This window comes from Limulus polyphemus, unplaced genomic scaffold, assembly GCF_000517525.1.
Source record: "Limulus polyphemus unplaced genomic scaffold, Limulus_polyphemus-2.1.2 Scaffold286, whole genome shotgun sequence".
NCBI classification, from domain to species: Eukaryota; Metazoa; Arthropoda; class Merostomata; order Xiphosura; family Limulidae; genus Limulus; species Limulus polyphemus.
This window is the reverse complement of record NW_013665896.1, coordinates 195,699-211,978: the sequence shown is the minus strand read 5'-3', so window position 1 is coordinate 211,978 and position 16,280 is coordinate 195,699. Positions and strand designations below refer to the sequence as shown.

General features: G+C 33.1%; 1 protein-coding gene across 5 annotated transcripts in view; it reads right to left on the bottom strand.

Moving 5' to 3' along the window:
- Positions 1–16,280, bottom strand: part of LOC106457051 (leucine-rich repeat flightless-interacting protein 2-like) — a 90,994-nt gene that overhangs the window by 39,499 nt on the left and 35,215 nt on the right. For 3 of the 5 annotated variants that reach the window (XM_013916433.2, XM_022382861.1, XM_022382863.1), the window contains 2 exons: positions 6,085–6,171; positions 5,441–5,509 (listed from right to left, as the gene is read on the bottom strand). In XM_013916433.2, the coding sequence (XP_013771887.1) occupies positions 5,441–5,509; positions 6,085–6,171 (156 nt within the window). Of the gene's footprint in view, positions 1–5,440; positions 5,510–6,084; positions 6,172–7,222; positions 7,242–14,470; positions 14,729–16,280 lie in introns of those variants that run through there. The other 2 variants (XM_013916434.2, XM_022382862.1) reach the window with 2 other exon arrangements.

Here is a 16,280-nt window from a genome sequence, read left to right as displayed (position 1 = left end):
AAAACTGACCTTTAGTCTGTGCAAAGTAACTTGTCTTGACTGTGTTCTAGTAGACTAGTATTTTGTAAAATAGTCAAATTTCAATTATTATACATTATATATCTATATAGATTATTGCTATTTGGAAATAAGTTCTTAAACTTATTTTTCTAAAAACATAGAACTAACTAAAGAACTAAAGCAAACAATTTTCTCTTCCAGTTAACAACCTTCGTACTCGGTTGCTATTTGACGTAGGTTGCTAAGTCTTTAAAAATTGCACGTGGAGGATATAAACAAAACATCTTTTTTAGTTCTATATATACATTTGAATAACTAAAAAATCATAAATTACTACATTAATACCATAGAATTCCACTATAATTTATCAAGCTTAGTAACTAAGATGTATTTTAGTCAAAAAAAATATGAAATTTTGAGAAGAAATATTGGTTGGAAAGAAAGAAATGGTGCCAAGTCCGTTAAAATGGCTGTTCTGAGCTACTGATTGGTTATTCATGTCATATATAGAAGTAAGTGTATATAAAGGAGTGTTTCCAAAAATGGAAATAGGTAGGCAAGGTGACACTGTGTTTGATTTATTATATGAGCAATATCTAAGCAAATTGAAAATACTCTTATTTCATATTCTAGCTTGTCAATATCGTTAATTTAAGTTTCTAGTTCATTCAAAACTATTCACTTAGTATTTTGACTTCACAAACATCTAATTTAAACCAGTGCTGCATTCAACATATACCCTGACACACAAAAATCTATGTTTATCTGTGTTTTTTAAATATTTGCTTTTAAATTAAAAAACTGAGTAATATATGGTACTAAAATTTGAATTATATTCTACAGTTTTGTACCAAACTTAATTACATAAATTCATGAAATAGTAGTTCAATAAAATTTTGAATGTGAGTCAACAAACGGGATGACATGGCCTTTCACCTGCAACCCGTTTCAAAAGGGTTAAGAGATTACATGAAATGCAAAGTTTATCTATATTATGCATAATATATTACCACATGTATTTGTGAATCATCTTACAAGTTGGGTAAAACTAAAAGGTTACAGATAAGTTTTATGAAATTTCTTGAAACTGTATATTTCACAACTGTCCTAACTTTTTAGGTTAGGAACACATGGATAAAAACATAATGCATCAAAAATATGTGAAATGTTGAGCTTACTTATTTCAGTATCTTATTATGAACAATTTATACCTTTAGCAATAACTGCATATGTATATTTGAGATGTAAAATTTCTTGCAACTTCAAAAGAATATTTATGCTGGAATAAGAACTAAGCTTAAGGAGACAATCTTGAACTAAATACAATGTTGTATCATTAAAGTAATACGTAATACCTTTCATATAAAAACTTGAAACAAATAACTACGTTGTTTATAGTTTCTTCATGAACTACATACAAAAGTTAATGTTTACCTACACAGAAAATATATTTCCAATAGATACTTACTTCCACTCACAGTTACAACTATTCTTGATTTGACTACCCTCTGGTGCACAAATGTTCACTCGCCATTAGCCTTGAACCTCCCACCTAATTCCATGTGGTTCAGCTGTCTTTAAGCATGCAAATTAGCATGTGACAACCCTCAACAATAGCTGAATTCCTCTATGCAGTTTAACCCAATCTTCACTTTGAGATTAGGCATGAAAAATGACAGCAGAAGAGGGGAGGATGAGTGAGAAGTGTGAGAGAAATAAGTATCTATTAGAATTTTATTTTCACTGTAGAAAAATATTAACTTCTGATATGATTACTTACCTCTTCTCAGAGTTACAGCCAGAATCCCACATTGAGCAGGTGGAGGGACAGGTGTAACATTACCCAGATGAGCACCCTTCAAAAGCATCTGAAGATTATCCATAGAGAGAAAACACATTCATGGGAGACCACACCACATCTGAACCAATTATACTCTGTGCCCCTGTGGAAACAACAGGTGTGGTGTCACAATGAAAGGGTGGAACAAGGTAGCAATTCCAAATCCCCAAGGAAGAGGAAGGTGTGTAGAGTGTCAGGAAGTCAACTTCAGTTCCGACCAGTGGAACTAGGAGGAACTTGATTGGTCCATGGTAGGAGGAGGGTCCTCAATCATTCACTTCAGGTTTAGGAATCAGAAGGAAAGAGGAGCCTATGTTACGAGAACCTAAACCATCATGTGTGCAAATCCAGCACAACATGCAGCAAGAAACCCTAGGAATGTACATCTAGATGACATAAGGAAGTTGGAAATGCAATGTGGAGGGTCAATTCCAGTCCAAAACCAATCAGCATTGGGGATGTAACATCTGGTCTGCAGTAGGAGGAAGTTCCCAGCCCACTCACATAAGAGAATTTATGGTGGCTGGTCCAGCTCCAACCAAAACCAGTCACCCAGAAACCGACATCCAGGTGGCAGTAGGGAAGAGGGTTCCTACCAGAGGGGCAAAGTGCAAAATAGATGGAAAAATCCAGTCCAGACCAGCAATATTTGGAATAAAACATCAGACACATGGCAGGAGGATAGTCAAGCATTCTACACAGGCAGAATACAACCACCCTACTCTTGACTGAGTAGAATTGTGCACACTCAGGAAGATTTCTCCAGCAGCTAGGAGATGGGTAGTGGTAAAGACTCCCACACTCCACTGGAGAGTGAAGAGGAATGCATCACCAGAGAAAATGCAATGGGTGACCACGAAACCCTATTTTTAAAAGCCGACTATTACCAATTCTGGCGATCGAAGGAACATTAGAGATGGGCAGCAATCTCTTTCTGCTTTACTCATGTTAGTCCATGAGTGTACGGTCTGGTACGAACATATTTATGACACAATGTACCGTGAGAAAAAATATCCCATTTCAACAGCAAGTATGATAGACCTTATAGATCTCATGGTGCAGATTATGGATATCAGTATACCTGGACAGGCACCACTTTCCATAGAGCAGGATCCATAACATGTAAAGTAGGCCCCTGAAAAATAAAAAATTACCCACTTAGAGATGTACCAATGTATGGTGAACAGCTACATGGGGAAGACAATATCCAACTGATCAGAAAACTGCCAGATGGTGCATGAAGCACGACGCAAAGGTGTGGGGAGTGGTCTGCGTACAAGCCCGGATAATCTCCTCCAAAGGACGACAGAAAGGAAAAGCCAAGGACATTGGAAAGTGATGGAACTGATGGCATGAAACACAGAACAATTGGTAAGATTCAGAAAAAAAGGGAGTGAGAGCCATGAAGGGTGCTGTTCACAATATGTAACACCTTAAAGCATGAGCCAGACACAGGAAACAATTTGGATCAAAACAGAAGTAAATATGGGATATGGAAAGAAGAAAAGTAGGAATGAAGGCAAAATTGCCTTCGCAGGCAGCTGATGTTTTGGGAAGAAGGTAACTGTGAGAATATAAAAGGACACAGGTTGTGCAGTACAAAATGCAGTGAACTTGATGGTGAACAAGTCCAACCGACAAGTCCACAAGCTAAAGAAGAAGAAGAAAATATGTCTTCGAGGAAAGGTGATATAAGGAACATGAGGAAAACATTTCGTAGGGAAGAAGGGAAAGGGCATGGAAAACAACTTTCAAATTCTAGTCTGGAAATCGAATGTAATGAGGAGGACAATGGAGATGTATGAACCAAAATAAATGGGAAATAAATGGAGAGGAAAACACATGATAAAAACAAGGAAAACAAAACGTAGATGACAGGGCTGCCCTAAAGCCAGCAATGGTTGAAACAGACAGACCCATGTCAAACAACCATGTAAAAAATCAAATATCTGATGAAGGGAAGGCTAGAATTCATGCCAGATAGACCAAAGATTGAACCACTTACACTGATACACAGACATGGATGAGAAATGTACAGAGTGAGATTACAGAAAAGCTACCCTTGTGGATAGTCTCGAACCCCTTGCAAGGGACCAGACAAAAGTCATGCATGAAGTCAGAGTGTGGAAACAGAGGGATGAAGCACCCTTGAGTAAGGTTGTTTGAAGAGGGACTGGGAGAGGTAGTTCCTGGAGAAGGGACAGAAACCATGATTAAGCTTGTCAGAAAGGAGCCACAAGAATGACTCGACACAGAGTGAAACAGAAGAGAGAAATTACATGGGTAAAAGAAAGATGGGGTATGTATAAAGGAAAATGTATAAAGGCTGAATGCAACCACAACTAAAGGATGTAGAACTGGGGACCAAAAGAGTAAGTCTGGCATTCAACTGAGTGGCAAATGCACACAGCTGGGGAGTATCGAACTTAGAACATATCCATTGGAATATCTTGAGATCAAGGGACCATTCTGTGGATAGAATCTTGACAGGACATACAAACCGTGATAAGATTCAGGGCACCTGATATGTGACGAAGCAGCAAACGAGTTTGATGACTGTGAGCCCAGAAGAGGAGCTCTAGAGTGTGGGAACATAAGGACTGTGATCAAGTGCCCCTTTTTCAGGTGATGTAAGTGACAACCATCGAGTTTTCAGAATGAATTACAACTGTCATGCTCCACAGAAATGATAGAAATTGAACCATCACCCAACAAACAGCAAGGAGTTTCAAAAGGTTGATATGAAGACCTAACTCCTCCCAAGACTAATTAATGGCCTGACATCTCCTATGTATTGCAGCACACAACCCATCTTGACAATGAGGCATCTGTGAAGATGTGGATATTAGGACAAGGAGGAGGAATAGACACTCCCACTGTCATGTTGTCCCTGTCTAACCACCAGAAGGAGTCAGGCTGAAGGGAAGCAGGAAGGGATATCTGTAAATCCAGAGGATCCCTGATGAGGTGCCATTGATCTTGTAGTACCCACTGCAAGGAACGCATGGCCCAGAGGGATAAGAGTCTCCAGTGATACCCAAGTTCCCAAAAGAGACTGAACCTCTCTTGCAAGGAGAGAAGGCGCTGATAGCACCCTTTGAACTAAAAACTCCATGGCTCACAGACTAGCAGGAGAAGGCTGATAAATATTGATTGACTACCGGTAATTGAGTGAGAAACAGAATTCACAATCAAATAAAGAAATCCAACTCAATAGTGGATTATAAACAATACTTTGAAATGGAAAAATCTGAAATTGAATATTTTCAAAATGCACTAAAGAAGAAAAAAATGGTTGAAATCAAGCATCAGGTCTTAACACTATTGTGTCACATCAAGAAGTGAAGATTAAGCCCTTCTATGCATTTGAACCCGTCGCACTCTTACTGATGGAGGACTACTGCATGCTTAAACACAGCTGAATCACATGGTATACATGTGGAATTAGGTGGTAGTTTCAAGGCTAATGGAGAACAAAAATTTGTGCTCCAGAGGGCAGTCAAATCGAGAGTAGCTGTAACTGTGAGAAGAGGTAATTGTATCAGAAAAAGTAATAACATAATTGTTTACCAAACTAAACTACTAATTAGCTGTACACACCTCTCGGCCAGGCCTCCCTCGTACAGGATCACTGGGCAAATCATAATATTTATCACTTTGTTGATCTGCCTGAAATAAAAAAAATTGTAATATTATCAATTTCTACAAAATGATGGTTTTGATCTGAACTTTTATAATGTTCATATTCACAGTAGTATTGCTTTTTAATGAATCTTGTAAGAGATAACTTTGTTCTGAAACAAAGTAGTAAGACAAAAAGATAATTCTAACACCAAAAGTATTTTTATAATAAATGTTTTCTGGTTACAAACATTTTGTGTTGAAACCAAATTTTGTATATTTCACAGCTAAGTGCTTGGTTCACATATGCACATATCACTTCAATGTTTTTCTTAAAAATAGCAACACTAATTATTATGATTTATATGTATTAAACAGTCCACTCATTTCATATATAATATTTAAGTGCCACTTCATATTTCAGCTGATGTGCAAGCTTAACTGTTTTTGATCTTTTCAGCCCCAAATTGGTGCTGTTGTGCACTTTTCTTGGCAAGAAATCAATAAAGTCCAATAACAGATTACCAAGTTATTACCCCTTTATATATATAACATAAAAGTCAAAACCAGATCTTTTACAAGGAAATAACTAAACTTTATTATGCTAAGAAAAAGAATGTTACCTCCTGTTGTTGTTTTTGTAACTCTCGCATTCGGATTTCTCTGGCCTCTGCACGAGCTTGCCTTCGAGCTGCTAGTCTGGCTTCTGCCTAGATATAGAAGAATAATGCAGTAAGAAATTTAATATAATGTAAGATACATATATTCATATCCAAGCTAGTGTCATGAAACAAACAGAAACTAAACTTCTCTCCTTTTTAAATGTAAATACATCTGTAAGATTTTGATAAATATGACACATATGTAGACAGAAGTACTGATACAAATTTATCCATATTATGCACAACATAATATTACATGTATTACTTGAACTAAAGTGAATCATCTTGAAAATGGAACTAATTCTAAGAATCTGTGCAAACTAGCATCTGACTTTAGTAATAATTTTACATTGGAAATTCCTGGAAATAAATACAGATGTACAATTTTTTGGTGTGAAACAGAATACAGCTGTCAGAAACTGGGTGGGTAGTTAAAACATCATTTTTGGAACTTTTTTTAAAAGTAGATGTTTGAAAAAACTATTTCTCCACTGGGTGGTTTTTAAAAGAAAGTAATCAGGACTGATAACAAAAGATAGAAGAGGATCAAGTGTCTGAATTGGTTTTGATAAAAAACGTTTTAAACACCCAAATTTCCCAAGAAAAAAATAAAATTATCTAATAAAATGCAGTAAATTTTTCTAAAAATATAAGTCAGATCATTATAACTTAGTTCAAATAACATACTCATCCTATAATGAAACCTGTTTTAATGTCCTTGATATTAAAATTCAGTATATACTTGTACATATATATATGAGTCAATACAGCATACCTTCTTTAAAAAACTAAAATTTACATGATAACAATCTAAAATTACCATAATGTTTTAATTCAACAAGAAATACACAAGGGAAAAAGAAAACAATGAGTCACATAATAATACATTTACATGCATAGACTAAAACTATTAAAATATATTTCAACAACTTATATACACAAGTAATCAACAGAAACATATGTTTATAACTTCTTTCCTGACTCACAACCGACTTGAGTAGTCAGACAATCTTATAGGCCCTATGATTTAACACATTTCAGTAAAGTCTAGCAGTACTTGTACAAACAATTTTAAAATTAAAAAACTTTAAGATCTTACTGTGTCTTGTTATGCAACCGACAATTTGGAAAATGCTGGTGTGGTAGATAAAGACACGTGTAACGTATCTTATATGTTAGTTCAGGGGCTTTAGATAAAAGAAACCTTTACAGGATACATTATACTGATAATCTCATAACATTTACATGCATTACTAAGGTAGATACTCCCCTTCATATAAAAAAGTAAACTTTGATTCTCAAAAAGCAACAAAAAAAAACTAATTTTTTGGAAACTTTCTCAGAAAATACTACATTGCATTTTTAACTATAAAATTCAAATATAATAAATATAATGTAACTGAAGATAATGTAGGGTAGTAAATTTTTAATATTTGATTTTTAAATACTTGCATGCTTGTTTACTGGTTAAACTTTGTATTATCTCTAATATTTTCTTGTTTTTTTCTAATTGTGAGAGATGGTGATAACATTAACTTCATGAAAGATGAAACATACTGACCATCTAAAGAAACCTTCAAACAGTTTGCTATAAGCAGACACTAAGGAAATCCACCCACAATTATTCACTTCAGGATTAAACACTGATAATAATCAACAAATGGAAATTAACAAATTGTAAAGTTATAATTAACAAAGAATTGTGTACTAAATTTTAATATCATATATATATGACACAACAAAACTCACTTTAGAACATACAAAAAGGAATTGAAAAATAATTGTGATAAATTAATGAACAAAACACAATACATTTCCTTAAGAGTTATATTCCAAAGATATTTTTATGAAATAAAAACACCATAAAAAATTCATATTTGTAATACAGTAATAAAACTCTTCAAATCCTGAAATACAAACTTATAAAAGTAATTCATGATGTAATCTTCTAAATCTTTTACAACTAGCCTCTAAATCAGAAGTCTATAATCATTATTAATACAAACTCAACAATCTTTTATGATAGTATCCCAACTAAATGCACACACACAAACTAAAAGTGATTCACTAAAAGTTTGGTATTTTGTTAGTGAATAAATACTAAATAACAAATGCTTTTAACTATGAGTCTTCTTTACATTTTAATTAATGAGAAAAAAACTACAGCAAATATTCAAGCATTGTAAGATGAGTTAAGCTGTTCATAGTTTCTACTTGTTGGTTAACAACTGGAATTTATTCAAAGGAACTCCCCTTAGAAAGATTGATTCATCTTTCTGAAAAATGAAATGCATTTGATTGAGTTATAGCCTGCTTTCTGCATATGTTTTCACTCATAAATAATGTCTACTCTGAATAAAATTTGATAAATTCATACATAAGTATGAAGGAAAATTTCTATAATAATATATTAAAAGTATATTTAATCTTCAATGTCTCTCTCTCTGTTATTCTTTCTCAACAAAGTTAGCAAAGCAACCACCACAGCTTATTTCAATATGAATCAATGCCTCTAAAATAATACACGAAATGTTTACATAATAAAAGCTATAAACAGTATATAATAAAAACTGACCTAACAAAATATATTTGATACCACACATACTACATATAATAACAGTGAATATTTTTGATGGGTTGTTTAGGCAGAGTATTCATAATGAATCTAAGTTTCAGATGGACAGCAACTGCCTGTTGTAGAAACCTACCTTTCGAAATGTCATCCTCTACATTTGTAGGTTTCTACAACAGGCAGTTGCTGTCCATCTGAAACTTAGATTCAACAGTGAATATTCTTCTCTCACCAAATGGCATATTAATTTGTAACATTATCAGTCTGTGACAATGTGTAATGACCTCACTTCATCTCTAAACAATGTGAATAATGAGAGTGAAAAAACTAAAAAAACAAATTAAAGATAAAAATAAACCAATGTTTGCAAAGAAAATAGATATATTAAGTAGTGGTGGCAAATATTTACTTCTTTCCATAGTACACACATAAAATCATTACCAACTAATTTTGTTTGTTCAAAGTGAGAAACAAAAATCATATACAAAGGGTTCATCATTTAATGAAAGAGTAGAAGGTTAGTTGTATGTCTTAATGCCACTGCTAGACTTCTTGTTAATGACATTGAATTTGATAACATTACAACTAAAGCTAACATTTAGTTATAACACTGTTGAACATTACACTTCTCTCAGAAAGAATTAGCTACTATACGCTATATTGTTTTAAGAATAACTGTACTCTTCAAGGCATACTGTGTAACTGCAATAATAGTAATATAGATGTATAAAGGAATTATTATGCCATTTGCATGGTCTAAAATATCTGCCACCACTTTTTGTAAGATGTTTTTTTTTATAACTTATACTGCAATCTGTACCCAGTTTTTGAGACAATTATACAAATTCTAGAACTGTTGATTAGAAGGAGAAGTGTCCATTTCACTACTAAAAGTACAATCTAGCTTTTTTTTTATTTCACACTTACTCTCTTCGTAATATTTTTTAGTATTCCAATTTAAGCAGATTTCATATTTTGGTCTTACAAGAACAGACACGGTATTTTGTAAGAATGTTAAATATTGAACACACGGCTAAGTATTGTTATTACATAAATCAGCACAATCCCTTTACATTCTAGTGGTTTGTTTGAATACGATATAACATCTACCTTGACTGTTCAAAGTACCAAAGCAATTTATCACTAAAACCCGTGCTCAAGCAGGAAATAACCAAACGTTTTCATCGCACGACATAAACGAGGGTAGGCCTTTCAGGCATGACAAGTCGTCAACACGTATATGTACTTGGTATAATTGTTTACATTCATTTCTCTTATTCACGATCCTAAAACTGAGGTTAACCGTTTAGTGTTGAAGCCAACGTACGCCACAAGAATCTCAAGTCGTTGACATTATTCATTCGATACTCACTCAAACTAGCGCATGATTTCCACATATGGTGAATCCGGGGATCCATACCTTCTGGCGTTCAATGTTATTTGGTTCTTGTCATAAAACTAGGCCAGGCTCACAAATTTATGTTTGTAAGTACGTAATACTGTCACGTCTGTAACATGACAAGTAAACTTTAATCGTTTACAACTCTACCGCATGGTGCAACTTGACTTCCAATTAGCTTAAACTAAAACAAATCTCAAATCTCGATGTTAAAGTACAATAAACAAAATCTGTATCAAACAACATTTAGACACCGTTTTAAGACACCAAAATTTAAAGTTAAAAACGGTTTGTTAAAACAGTGGTTACAATTCAAATGTTTCGTCAAGCTAACTGGCAACCATCATTTAAGTAGAGTATAAGGAAAGCCATGGATTAGAATTTAGATACCGACTAATGTATTGCTAGTGTGTGCTACATATGCACCAAACATTAAAGTAAAACAAGTTAATTAACCAGTTAGGTCACGACCTTAAAAGAAAAAAAACGGCGACTATGAACAATTTATATCACTGAATTACTTTTACATCTTATTAATTCCTATTTTGATGAATATCACCATAATTAAAACTAGAATTTTCGCTATTTCAAAGTAATTTTGGTGATAGTTTTTGTTTTCTGTTTGATTACATTAATGTAGGCGAATTTTTGAATCTCTTCGTTTTCCTTACGTAGAAGCATCACAGTATGCCTAACTTCCAATGGTAGATAATATCAATTGTGGAATTGTTTAGATACTTTTTTCATAAAAAAAAGCTTCTTCACAGGAGCTAAAATGTATAAAGTTGAAAAGAACTTCAACCCGGCACAGTGTTTGCTAAACGTGGGAAAACGTTTTATGGATAAAAAAAAAAAAAAAGTAAAGGCGTTACAGAAAGGTCCACGACTTTTTCTCTCCTTTAAATTTAAGTGATTCCCTATTTCTAAAAGTGTACCTTCCGTCTTTTCAATTATCAAATCCGTCAACCCTATTTCTGTTGAGCAAAGTGACATACATTGCCGCCTTTCATTTATATATAAATATATATATATATATATATAATTCCATTTGCCAAAGAAACATAAAAATATAGCTGTTAACCCTGAACAACAACAACAACAAAACACAAAGATCGTGACTTATAATAATATTTATACTGAAAATATTATTGAAATTTAAAGCAAAAACTACAAAGGGAGTTGAAATTCAATAATTCTTTTTTCCGTTCAGGTTATTCTGTACCTTGCTTATTTCGTAAACATTATCGGACCAGTTTCATGAAACTGTAAAATCTAGCAGGTATTTTTCTAGTTGGAATGGGAATATATGAACATTTCTATGGTGATATTATTTTCCGATAGAAATGCACAAACACTATAGGAAATAAACAAAAATAAACATAACATCACTATTTATATTTAAACACCAACAAAATTATTTTTAAATTGTCTGAATACTCACTTACAGCAAATAAAAAAATGGCCTCTATCAACTTTGGATGACATTTTGCATAAATATAGTAACAGGTAAAATAGAATGGACATAACACATATCCCTACAATATAGTAACAGGTACAATAGAATGGACATAACACATATCCCTACAATATAGTAACAGGTACAATAGAATGGACATAACACATATCCCTACAATATAGTAACAGGTACAATAGAATGGACATAACACATATCCCTACAATGTCATAATTTCGAAGACAGCGGCGCCTAATGTTTATGGAGATGTATTTTGATTACTTCGTTACAGAAAAAGTTATCATATTTTATTACATCATACAATAGAAAATTCTGGCACAACATCAATGCGTTGTCAGTGCATTACACGATATTTATATCAGAGAAGGAGAAAAACAAACAAACAAGTAATCTGTCCAGCATTCGAAAGAATCTACAGTACTAGTCCAGTGGATAAGTATAACAAATTGATAAGATTGTGCACTTTTATATACATATATGAAACTTAACATACTTATACAACTTTAAGTGCCGAACATTTTATGACACGGTGCCAATAGATCAGCGTTTCCTAGTGGCCTGTACCTCATCCTGGTGGTCGATACGAGCAGTTGAAGGATTTTCGATCATAATTTCACGAATAATTGGTCAATTAATGCTCAATATAGCTTAAACTGAATGTGAGGATTATCATACAGCAATCAGTAAAGCAACAGCTAATCATTTAATAGATTGGAAAGCAAAAGAGCCACAAAAATGAATAAACATTGCCGCATAATATTAAAAGTTTCATGTACATTTCGGTATCTAGTTTTCACTTCTGGGTCCTTCTAAAGAACCTTAAAACTACATTGGTAGATTTAGAGTAAACTGATATACAACATTATCACTTAAAAATTTTATGCATTGACAACAAAAGTAATAAAGCATGTAAAAGCCTATTAATCAGATCATATGAGGGCATTAGAATGTTAAGATAGGTGTAGATCTTTTATTTGCATTATTTAAATGTAAAATTTATATATTTGCTTCAGTTTATAAATGCAGTAATATCAATGTGTATACTCCAGACAAAGTGACAGCATAGGGATTTTTTTTTCAGGGTGCAGTTGAAACTAGCTAATCCGTTTGATAGTATTAGATATAACAAACATCACAAAAGAAACCATACGCTAGCCTTATTTTTACATGCACACAACACATTAGCGTTACAAATGTGGTGGATATACTAGACAATGTTGATTTTCTGTCAAGGATCCAAAATTTAAAAACTAGTAGGTCCACCTGAATCAAACCGTAAAGGTGCAGATTACAACACTGTTACAGACGAATTGATTAGTTTTCATAAGATTGGAGAGTTATCAGACTTTGATCGGCTGGATGAGGGTGATGGACTTAGCACAACGCTGAAAAATCAAGAAGCAAAACGGTACAAGGTCTTCAAAAGATAATTACAGAAAAACAGAGTTAACTCGGCTTCAAAAGCGAAAATGTACTGAATCAAATGAATTAGAAAGCTTGAAGAAAAAAGCGAAGTAAGTTTACAGTACCGACACTCAGACGGGTAACTCAATGATTCTTCTGTGATGACGAAGTTGTTCAGAATTTCCAGTTTCAAGTAAGTACCCTTAAATTTGACAGTTGGATAAAATCAGCTGACAACTTGGTTGGAGATAACAAACTTTTAGATAAAATTAGTTTAGTTAATGTGATTGCTATTGAAATTAAATATCATTTGAAGTGATTTGTATCATTATATAACCTTGTCACACTCATGGAGAGTCACCAGTCATTCAAAGGTCAAAAGAATGACAGTTTTAACAGCAATGTGTTTAAAAAAAATTATGAAAAAATAACGAAATACAGCATTTCAGTAAAAGTTCTTGTTTTTCTACAAAAAAAAAAAAGGTCATTCAGCCAAAATGTATCTTTTTTCCGTCTTTCTTACTTTTGTAAGGTCACGTTGTTTCTTGTTTTTATGCGTAGTAAACTTCGTAGCATTTTAATAAAATATGCAGTACTTATTTCATTTTCAAATTAATAAGATTTTTGAATCATGAAAACTAATATCAGATTCAGTAAACACCAAAGTATATAAAACATTCCATAGTATAAAATGTATCTGTGATGATACATCTGGGCTAACTGTTTTTAGGAAGAAAAAAAATAGAAACTGTTGGAAACTTGTCAATGTCTCAAGATATGAACCACCAGAAAAAAAAAGTATTAATTTAATAAAACAATAAGTATGCTAATTATTCAACAGTTCATACAAAATTAATTATTCTGGCAAATACATTTTTCAAACATATCATAAACATAAAAATTGTCCATATAATTAATGTTTACCCTACAAACTAATAGTTCATTAATACAGAAATGTTATCCAGTAATATAATAATTATTTTTTCCTTTAAGTTTTCACTCGATAAAGGACCACATCTTAAAGAAACAACAATGATCAGTGAGATAAATCAGGCTTATTTACATATATTCAGTCACGCTGTGATGCTACATAAAAGACACGAATTCTACAATTTCTTTTTCCGTATAAAAAATAAAATATTCAGATAGGTATTTCAGTTAGGCTAACGAGAGTAAAATAAAAAAGCCAAAATATTTACCTTATTTGAACCCATATGTTAACATTAAAAAAAAACTAAAATATTTTGTTTTGATGTCTACAAAAGCATTATTACTAATTCAAATTCGCTTGAACTTAACGTAGTCTTGAAACTATGTAAACATGTTCAGAACAAATATTAGCCTAATAATATGAGCACCGGAATCAGTAAATAAAAGATGCATTCTGTACTAAAACATTTGGCTGTTATAAAACGTGAATAATTTTAAGCAATAGATGTTGAATAGGTATACAATTTATCTTACAAGTTTCATCGAGTACTGATTATTTTATACTCACAAATTCCCAAAGCGAAGAATAAATATTCCAGACACTCTGCATTTTCTGTAGCCAGGCTGTTCACCGGATATATACAATTACGTAGCGTGGGTGGCGTTATAAGTTCCACGTGCTCACAGTAATTGATTATTTAGAGACATGTTTGTCACTATAGGCTAAGCGTGCTTTATAAAGTCATTATTTCATAGAGAAATAATGTATACCAAAATTATGAGAAGTTTGAGTTCGACCAAGTTATGAAACACTAAGCAACTTTATAAAAACAACTACTGGACGTTGTGGGCTTCGACAAGCTATTTACCCTTCTCTTATCACGTGTGCCAGCTTACGTAATAAGTACACATGTGTTAGCCATATAACTATTTTCCACACTAGAACATGCGTGACTGGACAAAATAATTACACCCAAGAATGATTTTGATTATTGCACTAAGGTTATATGGTAGAAGTGCAAAATCTCACGACTAATTTATTTCCAAAACTACCTTTCATGCTTAAAGCACGTGATAATAAGAAAACATTTCCACTTTCCAAACGTTCAATGAATTTTACTTTAATTAAAAATTGTCAGTGATGGAAATTTCTGTGACAGATTATAAAGGGTTTCTTTACCCCTACCATTTTATACAATTACACGCACGCCAATAAATGCCCTAGCCCATAAAACAATACAAAACAGTACGTACGTACACACACACACATATATATATATATATATTATACAGCGCTGCCCAAATGCCAAACTTCTGACACACACAGCACACACATTACATTTCGCACCTGTACAACAAACTCGTGATCAGAACACCACCTGTATCCCCACACGGTTAATGAACAAGATATACCGCGTACACATTTGGTGGAGCAGGGGGTGATTGCTTTATGTAGCTTAAACACAAATCAGTAATAAACATCTTACTTTTTTTTATATGTATTTTGAGATATCACATAATGAATCATTACTTTCGACTTTATTCAAAAGACTGCAAAAAACATGTTTTAAGTTAAGAATATCCATCCATAAAAGACAGAGATTTCCTTGAACATAGATATATTTTTGTGGTAAAGTATTTAACTGAACAAGATTGCACCGATTTAAAAAGTTTTAGTGTAGGAAGCTAGAAACCAAACCGTCAGGGTTGCACTTAGCTGAGCCAATTGTCTCTCACGGTCAGCTCTCTGAAACTTTATCTAGGGTACAGTCATTTGACCGGTTAAATAATTATGTTATTGAAGGTGCAAATATTGAAAGTGTTGTTACAAGCAAGTTTTTTAAGCAATTTTTTTCCAATATGAATTCTTTAGATTTAGACCACGGATTGAAATACCCCAATTCTACATAGTTTGTCGAATTTCGATACGTTACACTACCAGAACAATATCATTAGTGAAACCATATGTCTATCCATTCATTCCTTATGAATATAAAAAAGAGAAACATAATTACATGTATAGTTGTAATACCCGCTCTGGATGAATTTAATTACTGTGTATATGTGTTGTTAAAATATAACGAAAACCTTTTTCTACTGCAAAATGTGTAAATCACAATTTTAATGTAATGCTGTAGAATCAAAATGTTTTAATTGTTTGTTTGAAGTTAAGCATAACGTTACACAAAGGACTATCTGTGCTCTTCTCACCACGGGTATCGAAACCTGGTTTCTAGCGTTGTAAATCCGCAGACATATCTTTGTGCCACTGGGGGAGGGGGGGGCAAATGTTTTAAAAGCCAATTTTAAGAATACTGTTTATGTCGTTTTATGCTAATAAAAATGTTATAATTGCAATGCAGTGCAATCAATAAGCA